Here is a 17403-nt window from a genome sequence, read left to right on the forward strand (position 1 = left end):
TGATATTTCACAGTTAGGATATTAGTCTTCCTTTTGGAGGTTTATACTCCCCAAATTAAAAAGCCTTATCATGGGGAACTAAGCAGCATAATGAGTACCTTTTTTAATTCTGTAGTTTCCACGTCTAATCAAACTAATCAAATTTAGCCATTGGGTGACGTTTCACTTAACCGATGCACATGTTTCTTTTTGTTGTAAGTATTTTGCAAAGCTTTCATCGGTGAAAGTTAGTGATGGAAGCTTTTGGTGAAATGAAATATATGGTTGTTGTTCATATTTTTTGTGTTGTGTTTTATTTATGTCCTTTTTTATTATTATTTTTGCATTTATTTTCTAACAGTCAAAATAAAGCTAAGTGTGATAGGTCCATTAATAGACTTAACTGATAATAAACGATTATGATCTATAATAACTCATTGACACGATCTATGATGGACCTTTAAGGTTGTTTATAAATCACAGAAATAAAAGTGACTATTGGAACAAGAAGCCTGCTAAATTTGCACAAATCCAACATACAAAAAAAAAAAAAAAAACACTTAACCCCAAACTCCAAACCCCAAATCTAAAAAAAGTCAAAAATAAATAAAATAAAAAGACTTGATCCTATTTAAAGATTATAATAATACTTTAATACATCATATGAGAGTCACCATCCATTAAACACATGAACCAAAGAGTTTTAGGACACCTAATGATCCTTAAATCACTAATATTAGTCTAAAAAAGTCAAAATAAATAAAAAGACTTAATACTATTTAAACATTATAATAACACTTTAATACATCATATGAGAGTCCATATCCATTAGAAACACGATCCAAAGAGTTTTAGGAGACCTAATGGTCCTTAAATCACTAATATTAGTCTAAAAAGACAAAAATAAATAAAATAAAATAAATAAAAAGACTTGATACTATTTAAACATTATAATAACACTTTAATACATCATATGAGACCTCCATCCATTAGACACATAATCCAGAGAGTTTTAGGACAAGTAATGGTAATCATAACACCACTATCCAATAAGTCTGACAATAAGCTAATGTTCTCAAAGCACAATGTTCCAAGGAGAACCATTACTTGTTCTAAAGCTCTTTGGATCATGTGTATAATGGATGGGGAGTCTAATATGATGTAATCAAGTGTTAATATAGTATTAAAATAGCATCAAGTCTTTTTATTTATTTTATTTTATTTAATTATAGCCTGTTTAGGCAAATAGAGGTCTGGTTTATATATCAATTGTAGTAGAGTATAGACGAACTACTTAATCTATAATGTACTATGATCGTTGGCGATTATACACTTGTGGTATATTATAGACCTATCCACGCCTTAGATTTACGTAGTTTGGGGTTTGGGGTTTGACTTCTTTTTTTTTTAATTATTTTGATGAGCTTTACATTCACCAGGCTTCTCATTCCAAAACAGTCCCCTTTATTTACTTAGTCTATAATATACTATGCTCTTTGGAGATTATAAACTATTGGTATATTATAGATCTATCCACGGTCCCTTAGATTTACGCAGTTTGGGGTTTGACTTTTTTATTTTATTTTTAATTGGTGGTGTTTGGCGGTTCAGCAATCGATGAGCTTTAAAAGCGAATATATATCATATACGTATAGGCTATACCTAGTAGATATATAGATATATCATATACGTTATCTAGTATAGAATATATATTAAGTTATTATTTACTATACCTAGTAGATATATAGAACACAATCTTGGTTTATTAAATACAATTATACAGTTGATTAATATTGAACTGACATTCAAGAAAAAACACAATGAAATACATTTGCTGAAATATTTAATTGAAGAACCAAAAACTGTAAAGTACAAGAAAAGCATATTTAATTGAAGAACCAAAACTGGAAAGTACAAGAAAAGCACAATGAAATACATTAAAAAATACATCAAGTTCATCCCTCTCTATTTCGGCACGTTGTTCTCTTGTGGCTGCTTCCCTTGCAAATTAAGCACTTGCTTCTCCTCCCCTTTACACGTCCTTTGGGCTTAAAAGATTTTGCGATGCCAGGGATACACTTTATTCTCTTCCTTCCAAGTTAGTTTGGCTGCCCATCACACTCTTCGACATTAACATCATGATCATCCGTATCCATTGAATGATCACCCATGCTCTCATTTTGCATTGAATTTGCATACACTGGCTGTTGTGGGGGTGGGTGTGGTGCTGCTGATGTTGACGCTGCTTGAGACCTCTCAACAACATTTAATATCAAAACAGGCCTACAACCATCAGCAGCAACATCAAGCATATACAACACCACATGCCTATCATTTGTTATGAATGAAATTTCCCCTAGTGGACAAAGCATTAATCATATAACTAGTGCGCAAGTCGCTGGGGTCACAATCTAACTCCCCGCTTTCCTTTACACTCTCAACCAAATCGTTATATGTACCATTGCAACGCACGGCGATCGGCACTATCACCTTGCTCGCAGAATTTCAAATCCAACATTTTGGGGTCTCCACCCATTTACCCATGTAATCACCACCTAATATAACATATTCTTCAACAGACGTCATACTAACGATATAATAGACTATTGCTATGGTCTATAATTGGTCGATGCCTAGACTTAGAACAGTACCAGATTCAGACTAAAAAAAAATTAGCAGGGATATAGCTCTTTTAATGGAGAATTGACTCAAAAAGAGGATTAGAACAAAAGACGAACTCCACTACCAGTAGACGCGGATGGAATTGGCACCTGATAATTGAGCTTTGACAATAATGATGAAAATAATTCGAGCTTCTTTTCAATGATTTCTAAGATATTTAAGTTACAATGACTGAAGTGGGGAAGAAATCTGTCGTTTGGGACTGATTTTGAGATGAAAAGCTAGAAATTTGGTTGGAAACGGGATCGGAAAAGTGCAGAAATGGTGAGCAATGAGCTTTTAGAGGGAGGGAACAAAAAAATCGGGCTGCTAAATTGGGGTAATTAAATGTTGGTGGTTGGGGGCTGTTTTGTATTTTTTAAAACTTTGTGTATAGGGGTGACAACATGGGAGACTTCATTTGATGATGTCATAAATAGTGGCCCTTTAGCCAATTCTTTGAGACTTATAGCCTTTTGTCAAAATAAGTGTTGAGAATGGCCTTTTAGCAAAACACCCCCAGTTACTATTATTTTTCTCCATAATACTTATCTATAGTATTTTGCCATGGATGCTTTACTTCCGTCTATTCTTGTCTAATCTTCTTTGTCAAGCTTTCTCTTGAGCCGAGGGTCTTTCGGAAACAACCTCTCGACCTCCCTAGATAGGGATAAGGATTGCGTAAGCGCTACCCTCTTCAGACCCTGCTCGTGGAATTACACTGGGTATGTTTATACTATCTCTTCAAAATTAATATATAGAAATATAAAGGCACTAAATTACAATATGCGATGTATCTGGTACTATTTTACTTAAAGTACATCTAGTATTCCCAACTAATTACTAATGAAACTTATTATCTTGCTGCCAACCAAATGAATGAAACGTTTTGGAAATAAATTGATCAGATAAGGAAAGAAAGTTTGACGGTTAAACTTACCAAGTAATCATCTAGACATCTCAATTTAATACTGGTATCTCCTGGACACTCTCAAATCCGACTCGCATAATGTGTGTGTTGTCTTCACATTTGAGCGTGTAAGATGTCATTTCAATCCATTTCAGCTTAAAAAGTACAATTAAGTTTTCACTTTTAACCTTGTTATCTTCCTTTATTTCATTCAGTTGAAAATTGCTTTAAGTTACTGCAATACAATTTAAAGTCACCAATGCTTAATAAAAATATTGAGAGGCATTTTTTATTATTCTTCCAATCTTTTTTGTTGAACCTTCTTTTAAAAGACCAAAAGTGATATCAAGGGCCTCATTATTCTTACGGGATATGTGAGTTAATCTAAAGAACCATTTTTTAAACCAATTAATCAATATATTTTCAACTCATTTTTAACCCGTGCTTCAGTACTAAAAATCACTAAAAACCGGCGAAAAAAAACCAACGGATTAAAATCGACGGACTAAATTCTTTTTATTTAATATATAGAAGCAGCAGTAACATTAATTATCTATGTTATTAGTGCAAGCACCTGATATAGATAGAAGATATAGTGTTTTTTTTTTTGATATAGAGTACGTACTTACTCTTTGCTATAGGTAACCCGTTGTACCAGTTATTAACATGGTCTTGCCCTCGAGAAACTAGTCAATTCAGTGAGATTCCACTGAGCTAGAGGTGAAGCAACTTGGGGTTAAATTCATACTATAATATTTATTCATTCTGGAGAACTATGTATTTGCAGGAAAATAATACTGGAAATCTAAAGTTTGTATTAGAACATACACAAAATCGCCTGGACTTTAAGATTTTTTTAAGAAATCGACGGTGTATGGTCGGTTATTTAGTTATTTTTACGAAAACCGAGGGACTCCTCCAGATTTTGAAGTGCAAAACTGCAATTGAAGAGGAGAAATAAAAACAACGGAAATATTTCATCAAAGAGCATGTGTGGTTTGGTGGTAGAATTATATTGTACAGTGGCATAGCAAATACTTGGGTTCAATTCCAAGTTGTTACATTTTTTTATATATATTTCTGAAAAGTCGACAGAGTCCTTCGTTTTTTTTAATTTTTTATATTGGCTTCAAATTTAAGGAAACCGACAAACTTTTTATATCGGTTTTTAATTTAAGGACATCCGTCGGTTTCCTAATACCGACCCACCATTGCTTTTGTCTGAAATCTGTTAGCGCTGAATCTAAGTTAATAATTGGTTAAATAGCACATATCTTTACTCATATTTTCGATTTGCGGCCAAGAGGTATGAGCCAGAATCTTTAGTGAAAGATCCATTGGAAGCTTTTGGTGATGAGTCGGGCATTGACATATTTGATGAAGAAGATGAGAATTAAGTATTGGATGAACGCTTTGCTAAGGTGGCTAGGGATGGAGATCTTTCACCTAGGCAGCAAAGGACTGGATTCAAGACAAAGAAGATCCATGAAAGAAAACATTATTGGAATAGTAAAGTGTCTGAGGAGGTTGTTTTAAGTCAAATACCAATGAGAGTGGTAAAACAGAAGGAGACAAGTTTCAACTACATTAATAAGGTCCAATAGATCCAAGAAGAATTGATGAAGTATCAGGAGATTTTGGAGCGGTTGGAGTAAGAAGGCAAGGTGAACAATCAGATTTTTATCGAGGTACATCTCCTTGAAGATTTCAAAATTTCAAAGAAACAAGGGTCAAGCTCTAAATTCTTGCTTATTTTAGTTTTTCACTATTTAAGTATTATCATTTACAATATATCATAGAGCGTGTTATAAACTCCATGATGATCATAGAATATTTAGTTCTCTCTTTTCTTATTTTTTACACCGATGTTAATCAGCAATTGTTTTTTCTTCTTTAATTTTTTTAAGTAAATAATTCAGGGCAATTTGCAGGATTGTGCTTCGTTGTGGGTGGTCTTTAATTTTTGTCCCTCAAAATGGTGGTCTTTAAATTTCTGCCTTAAGGCAAAATTCTGCTCATGCAAATTCTGGGTTAAGGCCCAAATTCTGCCTGCATTGCCAGATTTGTAAAATTCTACCTTAAGGCAGAATTTTCATGGGCATAATTCTGAGCAAATTTTGCCGTGCGATTTTTTTTTTTTACTGAGCTAGGGTTCAAACCCATAATCTCGGGGTATTAGGCGAAGGACAAAACTTAAAGACCACCAATTTGAAGGACAATAATTAAATACCACCCCAAATGAAGGACAATCCGCGCAAAAAAAAAAATTATGCAAAATTGTCCAAACCAAAGAGGCCCGTGAATTTGCTAGTACTCTTAAAAAAGGCCCAATGGGCTAATCAGATACATCACATGCCCACATATGTTAATCCAAGATTCCCATTTTTGAACAACATTCCAAGCAAGCAGTGTCTACATTAGATCATTAGCAAGTCAAAATTGTGAAAAAAGAAGTAAAAGGGAATGATGAACAGGTGGGTGTTCTTGTTCTTGATAGTACTATTATGTTTATTGCACAAAGGCCAAGCTATATGGTTGACTTTACCTGCGACTGGAACAAAGTGTGTGTCTGAAGAACTTCACAATAACGTTGTCGTTTTGGCTGATTACTTTGCTATCTCTGATGATCATCACCATCCTAACCCCACTGTTTCAGTCAAGGTACCCCATAGTCCTAATTTTCTTTTCTTTTCTTTTTTTCAAAAAAAAAAAAAAATCTTTTTTGTTTTTCAGTTTGCATTAATTCACAAACTTGGGATTTATTAGTTTTAGTTCAAGATTAGGGAATAGTCTTAAATATTTATTTGCTGGCATACTTACATTCTTGTTTGTGTATTAATTCACAAACTTGGGAATTTATTAGTTTTAGTTCAAGATTAGGGAATAGTCTTAATTATTTATTTACAGGCATACTTCCATTCTTGTTTGTGTATTAATTTACAAACTTGGGATTTTATTAGTTTTAGTTCAAGATTAGGGAATAGTCTTAAATCTTTATTTGCTGGCATACTTGCATTCTTGTTTGTGTATTAATTCAGAAACTTGGGATTTTATTAGTTTTAGTTCAAGATTAGGGAATAGTCTTAAATATTTATTTACAGGCATACTTCCATTCTTGTTTGTGTATTAATTTACAAACTTGGGATTTTATTAGTTTTAGTCTAAGATTAGGGAATAGACTTAAATCATTATTTGCAGGCATACTTTTATTCTTGTTTGTGTATGTGAATCTGGGATTTGATTTGCTTAAAGGGTAATTTGGCATGATCCCTTTTTAGATATGTGTTAGATAACAATAGGTGTTTCCTTGTTGGCGTAAGGGTATAGTTTAAACTGATTGATTTTCAACTGATTCCTTTTGTATCAGCTGGAATAATGAGGTGTTTTTTTTATTTACGGGAAAGATTGAATTTTTGGTTCAAGTGTGCTAGTGTTATTTACTTTATCCATTTATAGACTAGTGTTTGTAAATAACTTACAAATTGGGTAATGTTTTAGGTCTTTGTCAAGTTGTCAAGAAGATTGCTTTGCTGAATTAATATCTTACTTTTTATTCTAGAGCATTCATTAAATTAGACATTATAGTCCGTTAGATTTTCACTGGAATGAAAATTTGTTTGCTTATTATGATAGTTCATTAGGTTTTTAACTGGATATGAGTAATTTATTTGCATAGTTTTCTTATGCTTCAGTACATTTTGACTTGTTCTTAAGTGCAGTAAAAAGGACTGACAAAGAATCAGTGAAGAGTCTAATGTTAATATTTCGCATAGTTTGTTGAGGTATAGAATAAAGACGTAGGATTGCTTGTGCTTCTGTTTAACCCAGTCCACTTATCGATAGTAGAATTAGTTACTCAACTAAGTTAATGTGAGAGAATAATGGAAACATATGCATATGTTGTGCTACATGTGATAGATTTCTATAAGGTACATTCAACCTTGTCGCTTGAATAATGATCTAAAAGTACTACTGTGAAAATATCAATTCTAAAAGCAGTGAAAAATGGATTTTTAGGTAAAGGACCTTGAATAGGAGGAATTATTAGTTGTTGCAAGATTAAACATTAAAGCAGCCAAAGCTATTAAGTCTGAATAAGTAAAAGGAAGTCGCATGTGTAGAGCTTTGTCCAGAAAACTTGGTAGAATGTCTCTGATCCAGAGTAGAGGCCCAAGATGTTTAATATAATTGCTTTGACACCAGAGTCAGTCTTATTAGGAGTGTGCTAGTAACCCTACCATACAATGTGCTATAGCTAGCACATGTGGCATTCAGAAGACCAGTTGCTAGTTTTGGGACTAACACCCGATGATTACATCTTTTCGAGAATTCCTCCCATGAGTTATTGCAGTAGGCCTCTATTTTACATTGGCACCTTATATACAATAGGTATTAGCTAGGCTCCATATCGAGGAACTTCATACCCAGGCGGATCAAACACTTGTCTTTGGCCAGTGATATGATGCCCCTAAAATTGATGGCTCTTGCTTCTGCATCATCAGAATTCATAACTTTACCCTAATTTGCTAAATGAAGCAAGCAATCACCGTTGCACTTGGCACTGCGAGCTATTTCACCCTATAGGCTTAGTCCAATTTATAGCTGATTTTAGCCTTGTGCTTTAGCTGGTCACATGATAATATCAATTTAGGCTCTAGATTCTACATAGTTCATGCTCGGACCTAGAGGCCAGACAGGTGCGGTGCCAAAATGTTGTGGCTTAAGTATAGACAGGTCCAAGGATACAAAGCATCAACTCATAAGCTGGGTAATGTGTTTTGTTTGTATATCCCTGATTTCTCCGCTTAATCAACAACAAATATGAAAGCGCATATGCTTGTGCGGTTGTGCCCTGAAGGGCTCTCTCTCTCTCTCTCTCTCTTTCTCTCTCTCTCTCTCTCTCTCACGCACACACACACAAAATAATCAACTGGCAGTCTGGCATTGGGAGGTATTTTAAATTTGAGGTGGTATTGCTAGTGTTTCCTCAAGATTCAGGTTTCTTTACTTGGCTTTGCTGAAATAGTTTATCACCCTTTTGTTGGGCTAGAACATCTGCCCAAAATTTACTGAAATTGTTGTAGCTGATTGTAGTGAATGTTATGGCATGTTATTACTTGTGCAGGTCTCCTCACCATTTGGGAACACCCTTCATCACAAGGAAAACATGACACATGGTCAGTTTGCCTTCACAACAACTGAGGCAGGCAACTATCTAGCATGTTTTTGGGTTGAAGATGGTCATAATCCAGGAGGTGGGAGCTTAACTGTTAGCCTTGACTGGAAAACCGGAATTGCTGCCAAGGATTGGGAATCGGTTGCCAAAAAGGAGAAGATAGAGGTGGGACCTGGTTTTTTCGCCCTTTCAGCTTTTGATCTTTGTTTATAACATAATTGTCTGAAACTAAAGCGCGCTAATTGAAGAAAGTATGGAGCCTTGAAGGTATAAAGGGGGACTAAAAGATGTGAATTTGAAGTATGTTTTACTAACGAGTTAAAAGGTCATACTTTAACGATGGTGTAATTGAAACTAAAGTTCTTTAAAGAGGGAAGTCAACGTCATGGATGTTACTTGGATTTGAAATCATGGAGAGGCAGGGAGAAAGCGTCAATAGTAAAATCTCTTATTTTCCATAGTTTGAAGGAAAAAAAGTATTGGCCTATTTTATATGACACCTTTATTTTAGGACGTCCAAATTGTTTGACACAATTCCAATTAATGTCATGTCGTACAACTTTCACAAATTTCAAAGAACTTAAATTCCATTTAAATTTGAACTTTTATGTGATCTTTCTCAACAAACAACTGTTCTGATGTCAAAATTTAATATTTTCTTCCATTGTTTCTAATATAGTAGATAAGTTAAAGTTAGATTCATCAATGTTGTATCCAATCAAATATTGACATATGGAATTGGTCAGATTTGAGATAGTTAATGGAGAAATAGCCTCTCTACCCAACAAATGTAGGGTAAGGTTTGGGTACACCCTACCCTCTCTAGACCCCACTTGTGGGATTACACTGGGTATGTTGTTGTTGTTGTTGTAGTTAATGGAGAAATAAGTAATCTGACTTATACTCTCATAGTCAATTGAACAACCAAGAGAAATTAGGAATGGGAGTAAAGCTTGTTGTTACCACATAAACTTAAATCTTTTCCCACAATCCCGCTGTGGTCTGGTCCTTCATCGGACCCTGCGCAAAGCTAGAGCTTAGTTCACTTTTGAACACTTTGCCTTTGTTAGTAGAAAACCCATTTGTTCATGAACCATTTATACATGGTGGTCCTGAGCATTTAAGGTTAATTCATGATCTTATGCTGAGTTTTGAGTTCGTTTATTCCTTTGTGTATCTTTGGTTATTTTTTTCTGGAGTTGGTAAGTGGTTGGACAAATGAATGTTCTCCTTTTTTGGGGGTGGAGGAGTATATGTGGAGGGGTAGCTTTGGTGGACTTTGTGACCTAGGATGTATCAGGAGTTAACTAATCAAACTTTAGCAATTAATAATGATTTTATTTTGAGAGTCAGACTTGTCACCTTGGCGTAACTGGTAAAGTTGTTGCCATGTGACCAGGAGGTCACGGGTTCGAGCCGTGGAAACAGTCTCTTGCAGAAATGCAAGGTAAGGCTGCGTACAATAGACCCTTGTGGTCCGGCCCTTCCCCGGACCCCGCACATAGCGGGAGCTTAGTGCACCGGGCTGCCCTTAGTCAGACTTGTCACCTTATAAATAATTCAGGAAAAAAACTTTGTGGAAGCTACATTTCGTGATGGAAGTTGACTTCAATGACTCATTCAAGAGCAGAACACTTTTAGTTTGTCTCTAACCTTATCTCTGACAAAAGCTTGTATTGTAACTTGTTTAAGCTTGGGTTATGTAGTTGTTATCTCCTCCTGTACAATTGATACATCGCTAAAGGATAATACTTTGGTTAGTCATTAATTTCCTTTTCCTGATAAGTAGATAAATAGATCTTTTCTGGAAGCTCTAGAAATTTTACTCAAATTTCTGCCTCTAGTAGGGTCTTGAACTTGAGCTGAGAAAGCTTGAGGGAGCTGTGGAGGCCATTCATGAAAATTTGATTTACTTAAAGACCAGGTATTTTAATTTGCTTTTCGGTTACTTACCTGCTCTTGTTGTTTCACGTTATACCATATTCCGTTTGTTCTTTCAGAGAAGCAGAGATGCGGTCGGTTAGTGAAACAACTAATGCGCGGGTGGCTAGCTTTAGTATAGCATCCTTGGCAGTCTGTGGCCTGGCGGCAGTTTTACAAATTTTGTATCTGAAACGATATTTCCGCAAGAAGAAGCTAATTTAGACTTTCTTTTGTTGAAATTACATTCGATATGGCAGAGAAAATCCTAGGACTAGCATCATTTGGCACTTTTTTGTGAAGCAAAGAATTATTTTTACTATGTGATATTAGTGGATCTAGCTTTTACTGTATCAGAATGCACACTTGAATTACTTTCCACTACTTTTCATTTGTTTTTTACGTGATCATTTCAGTGGACATTGTTGTAGTACATTCTCTGAAGCAGCAGTATTCTCTGTATCTTTTCCTCTAGTGATAGCTAGGGGAGGATGTAGCCTTTTGCCTACGGGTTCATCTGAACCCATAATTTTCAACACACAGTGTGTAAAAAATCCACTAAAATATCAATAAATGTGATATCCAAATCACTAATTTTAACGTTACAATTAAAAATTGAACCCATTAAACTTAAATTTTGGATCTCCCTCTTTACTGATATATTCCTTAGTTGTCATAATCACTCTCTTGATTATCCCTCTATGGTTGACGTTGCTCCTATAGAGTATAGACAACTAGAGATTTAGCATCTCCTGTTTAAGATGACGCTTGCATCAATTGAGCTTGTTTGTCTCTAGCTTCTTGTCAATCTAAATTGGGCCTGGTTTCTAAAACGATTTGTCAGGACTTGGAGATTGTACAGAGTAAGACCACTTTTCTTAATCCTACTTGGTATTATTTAATCCGAAAACTTGATAAAACTGCTTGATAGTTTATTTCTCTGATGAATTTAACTTTGGGTAGTACTAATAGCTTAAAGAATCTATATTATTAGTGTAATTTACCTTCCTTTTTATTAGAAGGTTATCCGCTTATTTTCTAGGTAATAATCAACTCCATTTGTATGTAACTATATCACCAAGTTCGGAGAGGGTTGTAATTACATTGAGTATTTCGTGTATGGGCAATGGGTCAATTAGTTCACAAATTTGTTTTTGCTAAATAATTGGATATCTAGTTTTAACTTTGAGGGTATCTTTATTAATTTAGGTGCTCTAATCATGTTTTACTCATACATACATTTTTGTCTCATATAGCATTCTCTTAAAAAAATAATACCCCACATAAATTTTCCTAATAAATTTCCGAATACAAAAGATGGCAATCAAATATTGTATTAGTAACAGAAGTTTACATCAATTTTTTTTTTCTTATACGAGAAATAAACGAAAATTTAATACACGTAATTGGCAAAAAGGTAAGCTTTTGCAATGACATACCAAGAATTGAAAACTGCATCTCAATTTCCAGAAAAGCAAGCATCCCATTTCCTGTGCATAAGAAGGAAATAATCCATGTGCATAAGAGTTTAAGCCTCTAATCTGGTTTAAAATGCAAGACACCTGAGCTTTCAAAAGTCTTGTTGTAAAGTTAAAATGGTACAAAAATCAAAGTACAAATGTCTAGGAACTTTCAAGGAAATGGTCCAAGAATGTTCCTACTAAAAATCAAAGAAAATAAGGATCCCTCCTCCAATGAAAAGAAATGCTAGGGGAAAGAGGGACAGGGAAAATTATCAATCATTATTCAATTGAAACAATCCTGCGATTCATACGAGTGAATCTGCAAATCTCCTCGAAAAAATCATCTGTACTGCTATGGCTGCTCTTCATCTGAAGAATTTTTATTCTCATCTTCCTCAGTTTCTTTCCATAGTTGATTAAAGACTCTAACGTACTCATCTTTTGTTCAGCATTCAGTGGCGATCTCACGGTGACTACAACCTCCTCAAGGCAAGGGATCATAAATCTAGAGTCCACCTGCAAACATCCAAGGTTTCAAATTGTCATAAACTAGCTAAACAAACATTAGTTGCACCATGAGGAACTGTTGAGCAAATGAGAAACAACAGACTCACATTTTTCAAACTGTTTCTCTGGCAAAGAGCAGCAAACATGGCACCATGGATGTCAAATTTTATTAGCTTGGGATGGCTGTTAAAGAAATCAACAATGTCAATCTCTGGAAATGGCTGAAGAGCATCAGAATCCCCGGTGAATTCCACCTTCATAAAGAGATGCTTGACTTCACTTGCCAATTGAAGCATTTTGTGTACGGCACTCCAACACCATTGAACTCCTCTCATCTCCAACGACTCAAGTGCCACAAGCTTTCCAAAATCTGCAGAGATAACCCGTCCTACAATAGAAAATTGGTTGTTTGTTATGTTGTATCAAAAAGAGATAATACTGTCCAGTGTCTTTCCCTGATCTAATTTACAAACTAGCCGGCAAATGTATAGGTTTTTTATATTAAGTATAAATATACATGGCATATACATATACTGTACATAATCAGTGTATATGTTTTGTTTATTTTGGCTAGCGCCTGTAATAAATTTCAGCCAACGGACTAAAAATGTAAACAACCCTATAAAAAGTGGAATTTTGAGTACCTGAAGTATTAGAAATGGAAAGTTTTCTGAGTAGTTGAGTCTGAAGGACTCTGATCCAACTACAGCCTTGCACTTCCAGATGTTGAAGTTTCGGAGAATTGATACTAAGGGCGCAGTTACCTACGCCATTGAAATCAAGATTGCATACTTCCAACTGAGGAAGCTCAATACAAACATGTTTCAGTCCCTCACAACCAAGGAGCAACAGGCTAGTCAAATTGGGGCAAGCCATTAATGCAGCATGAAAGATATTCTCATCAGTTACTGTGCCAACTATTTCAAGATTTCTAAGCTTATGGAAAGTGTACCACTTTGGGCAATGTGTCATGTTCACACCCCAAAGTTTCAAAGATTCCAAATTTGTTGCTGCTGCGATACTATCCAACTTTGAGGAGCAAGATTTCATATCAATGAGGTTATCATCCATCTTTAGCTCAAGTCTCCGTAAATAAGGTCCTGCCAATGAAAGCCACGACGCTAGGCCAGAACCAGTAAAAGGGCAGTATACAACAAGTTCTTCCAATCGATTCATTAATGAAACCATGTGACCAACAATGTCATCAGGAGAACAATTCTTAAGGTTGTCGAAAACATTACGAGTGAAGACCAGTCTATTGAGATAAGGAATTGAATCTTTCCATCTCTTTGATACACATGAAGCAGAAGCCACATCTTTTGCATTGGTTATATGGATTAAGATGCATTGAACAATGGCATCAGGCAAAGAGTCCATTTTTTTTCCTGAGCACATATATCAAATAGGCTATGGTCAGTTACAAATCATACCACAAAAAAAAAAAAAAAAAAAAAAAGTAGAAACATCAAAATTTTAAGCATCAATAAATTCATAAGGTTTAATTTAGAAAATTTATCTATTAAAAATGCTTGAAAATTAAAAAATATATATATACAAATATAATCATCTACAGACTACTCAGCCTAACTAAACTGAAAATAATTCAAAAGGCATATGCTAAAATAAATCCATGATTATTAAGAAATGACCACATTGGAACAGAAATGCTACACTAGCCAGTGACCACGGCTTAATTATTAAATGGTTAGATGTAACTTAATTAACATACATAACATTTAAGGACAACAATTAATACTATAAATCCACGTCTGTGCCTTTCTAGAATTTCAAATAGTGTAACCATAGATGCAGATTTAATATGAATTGTATATATTCGAAAAAAAAAACAAATTCAACTATATAACCCAATGTTTCATCTATCAATGCCAGATGGCAAATGAAGAAGTAGTAGCTCAGATTTAAGGATGATGAACAATTAACATGAATTTCATCAGATTATACTACGAAACAGCAATAACGAAATGTAGTATATATGCCCATGAAACCAAAAAAAAAAGTATGACCCATGTAAGGAAATGAATAATTAACAGAGAGTATATTACTAAGCTGGCAGCAGCAACTAAATGTATGCTCAGGAAACAAAAAGATACAATCTTTAAACGATCACATTAACAAAATTAAACTGATAAATCGTTAAATTAAGAAAAAGAGAAGCTTACAATGAAGAGATTAGTGAAATTTTAAGGATTTTTCCAATGAAGAAAATGGTTAGATTGAAACTTATTAAGAGAGAGAGAGAGAGTGAGAGGTGAAAAAAGAGTGAAGGGGCGGGTGGGTATATATGGAGCGCTGTGGAGCTGTTTTCAAATTTCAAAAAGTTTCAAATTTTAGAGAGAGAAAGTTGTTTTTTTCATGCATGCAAAAACCCGCTTTGTTTTTGAACTTTTTTGAATTTGAGACCGTTTCTTTTTTAAATCATTCAAATAGCGCCCTAACTCCACGTTTTAACTTCTCTTTTTAAAATTTCAGATCTTACATTTACCCTAACTCCTAAATCTATAATTCAAATAGCGCCTTTTTAAAATTTTCAGATCTTACATTTGCCCCAAGTCCTAAATCTTATATATGTATATATATGTTCCCTTTATTTCAGAAAAAATTGTCCTCTTCCCCAAAATATTTTCCACTTGAAATTGATTTTTTGTCATATGTAGAAGTATTATTCATCAATCAATCACTCAACCTGTTTTAGTCCACTATGAAGTCATTCTGTTCTATTCAGATTCACTTTATTCCGGTGAAATACGTACTATAATATGTTTTTAGATAAATTAAATTTTAAAGATCTTATGCTTTTACGTATAGAAAAATTTGAATCCATCTCACAAGTTTGAATCGGGTAAAAACTTATGCACACCGGATGTTTACGCCCGGCCAATTAATAAATGACATTTGTCACTTATGTTAACTACAATTATGAGTACTTAACTATAGTTAACTATCATGTGCAGTGGTGGAGCTAGAATTTCCGTCGAGGGGTTCAAAACATAAAAAAGTAAACATATGAAGAAGCCTAAGGGGGTTCAACATCTACTATATATACATAAAAAAATAATTTTAACCTTGTAAAAATAATATTATTTTTTTTCCCGCCGAGGGAGTTCGGATGAACACCCTCGGCATAGTGTGGCTCCACCACTGATCATGTGTTTTGCACATAATCTCAATTAATAATATAAAAATACTTAACACTTATCTTATTATTAGAGAAGAGACACAGATGCCCCAGTGCGGAGGTGTGAGAGGTTGGCCATGGATGGTTTCAGACGAGGTAGGGGTAGGCCGAAGAAGTATTGGGAAGAGGTAATTAGACACGACATGGCGCAACTACAGCTTACCGAGGACATGACCTTAGATAGGAGGGTTTGAAGGACCCAAATTAGGGTAGAAGGCTAGTAGATAGTCTCGTTATCCGTTCTTATTAGTAGTCGCATTATTGCAATATAATTTCTTGTGCTCCGATTTATGTTATTATCTGTTATTTCATGTGCTTTGATTATCATGTGTTATCTGCTCCGATTTCTGCTATTATCTGTTATTTCCTGTGCTTTGATTACCCTGTGTTATCTGTGTCGCTTGCATTATTTCATTTCCATATCGCTTTGAATCTCTTATCCGAATCTCTTAACCTTATCTGACTTCTTTTTATGCTTTTATTGAGCCGAGGGTCTTTCGGAAACAGCCGTCCTACCTTGGTAGGAGTAAGGTCTGCGTACACTCTACCCTCCCCAGACCCCACGATGTGGGATTTCACTAGGTTGTTGTTGTTATCTTATTATTCTTACTTGTCTCTTAACAGTAACGTCAATTAAGTAGATCCAAGGTGTTTTCTTGTCCTCTCTATGCTAGTACTAGTAACCAGCGCCATTTCTTGTTTTCCTTTTCATGAGTCCCGAACTTTTTTAACCCAAAAATTAACTTTTGGAACCAAACTAACCCATTAAATAAATAAATAAAAAATCAAAGTAGGCTTCACGCACAGAATTTGTGCATGAAAGGACCAAACTGTAACTTTTTGAGTTTGATCCTTTCAGGGCACCTTTTTTTTTTTTTTTTTTTTTTTAAGCTATCAAAATAACGTTTTTTCCGTACTTCGGGCAAAGATTAGTCATGTTTCAAACCTCTAAAATATCAATATGTTATATAGAACTTAATATATTTTTTTGCGTACAATAACATCGGCTCATTACATCGAGTATACCTAAATGTTTGGATCATCGTTTTAGGGGTTGTAAAGTGCTCCGAAGTAAGTTTTGTTTGCTTGGAAACTTGTCATCTTTAGATCTAAGTGTCATATTTTATAAGGTTTTCATTAAAGTGTTTTGAAATAAATAAAAATATTATATTAAAAAATAATTCATCCAATACGAGAGGTTCAACTAAGGTATAATATATCTCATTCAATGCTCCCACCAAGGTTTGATCCCATGTTGTTGGCATAAAAAAGAAGTGAGTAAAAAAGAGAGGCTAAACCACCAAGCCAAATTGGTGAATGTTACAAAGTAGACATTTTTTATTTTTTATATTGTTCACTAATGCTATCTAACTCGTTTTCATAAATTGAATTTCGAACCTCGAAATTAACATTCAAACATCATTACCACAGGATTAGCATCTCGAAATAGATTTTTTATCATTAGATTTTTACTAGAGAAGAATGAAATTTTTGCACAAATTTGGGGCAAAATTCAAATTGAATGGGATAACGAGCGTTTTTTCCATACTTCGGGGTTTTGAAACATGACTAATCTTTGCCCAGAGTATGG

The 17403-nt window shown here is 34.5% G+C and overlaps 2 protein-coding genes across 2 annotated transcripts; one reads left to right on the top strand and one right to left on the bottom strand.

The window, feature by feature from the left end:
* The first annotated feature begins 5938 nt into the window (after positions 1-5938).
* Positions 5939-11108, top strand: LOC132598709 (transmembrane emp24 domain-containing protein p24delta3-like). The gene is made up of 4 exons (XM_060311735.1): positions 5939-6211; positions 8676-8891; positions 10574-10650; positions 10727-11108. Exons 1-4 carry the CDS (start codon positions 6014-6016, stop codon positions 10869-10871), a joined length of 636 nt encoding a protein of 211 aa, XP_060167718.1. The 5' UTR covers positions 5939-6013; the 3' UTR covers positions 10872-11108.
* Positions 11109-12213: 1105 nt separating this feature from the next.
* Positions 12214-14888, bottom strand: LOC132598708 (F-box protein At1g10780). Its single transcript, XM_060311734.1, has 4 exons — positions 14797-14888; positions 13261-14001; positions 12724-13004; positions 12214-12625 (listed from the first exon to the last, which is right to left on the bottom strand). Exons 2-4 carry the CDS (start codon positions 13991-13993, stop codon positions 12389-12391), a joined length of 1251 nt encoding a protein of 416 aa, XP_060167717.1. The 5' UTR covers positions 13994-14001; positions 14797-14888; the 3' UTR covers positions 12214-12388.
* Positions 14889-17403: the final 2515 nt, after the last annotated feature.

This window comes from Lycium barbarum, chromosome 6 (genome assembly GCF_019175385.1).
Source record: "Lycium barbarum isolate Lr01 chromosome 6, ASM1917538v2, whole genome shotgun sequence".
NCBI classification, from domain to species: Eukaryota; Viridiplantae; Streptophyta; class Magnoliopsida; order Solanales; family Solanaceae; genus Lycium; species Lycium barbarum.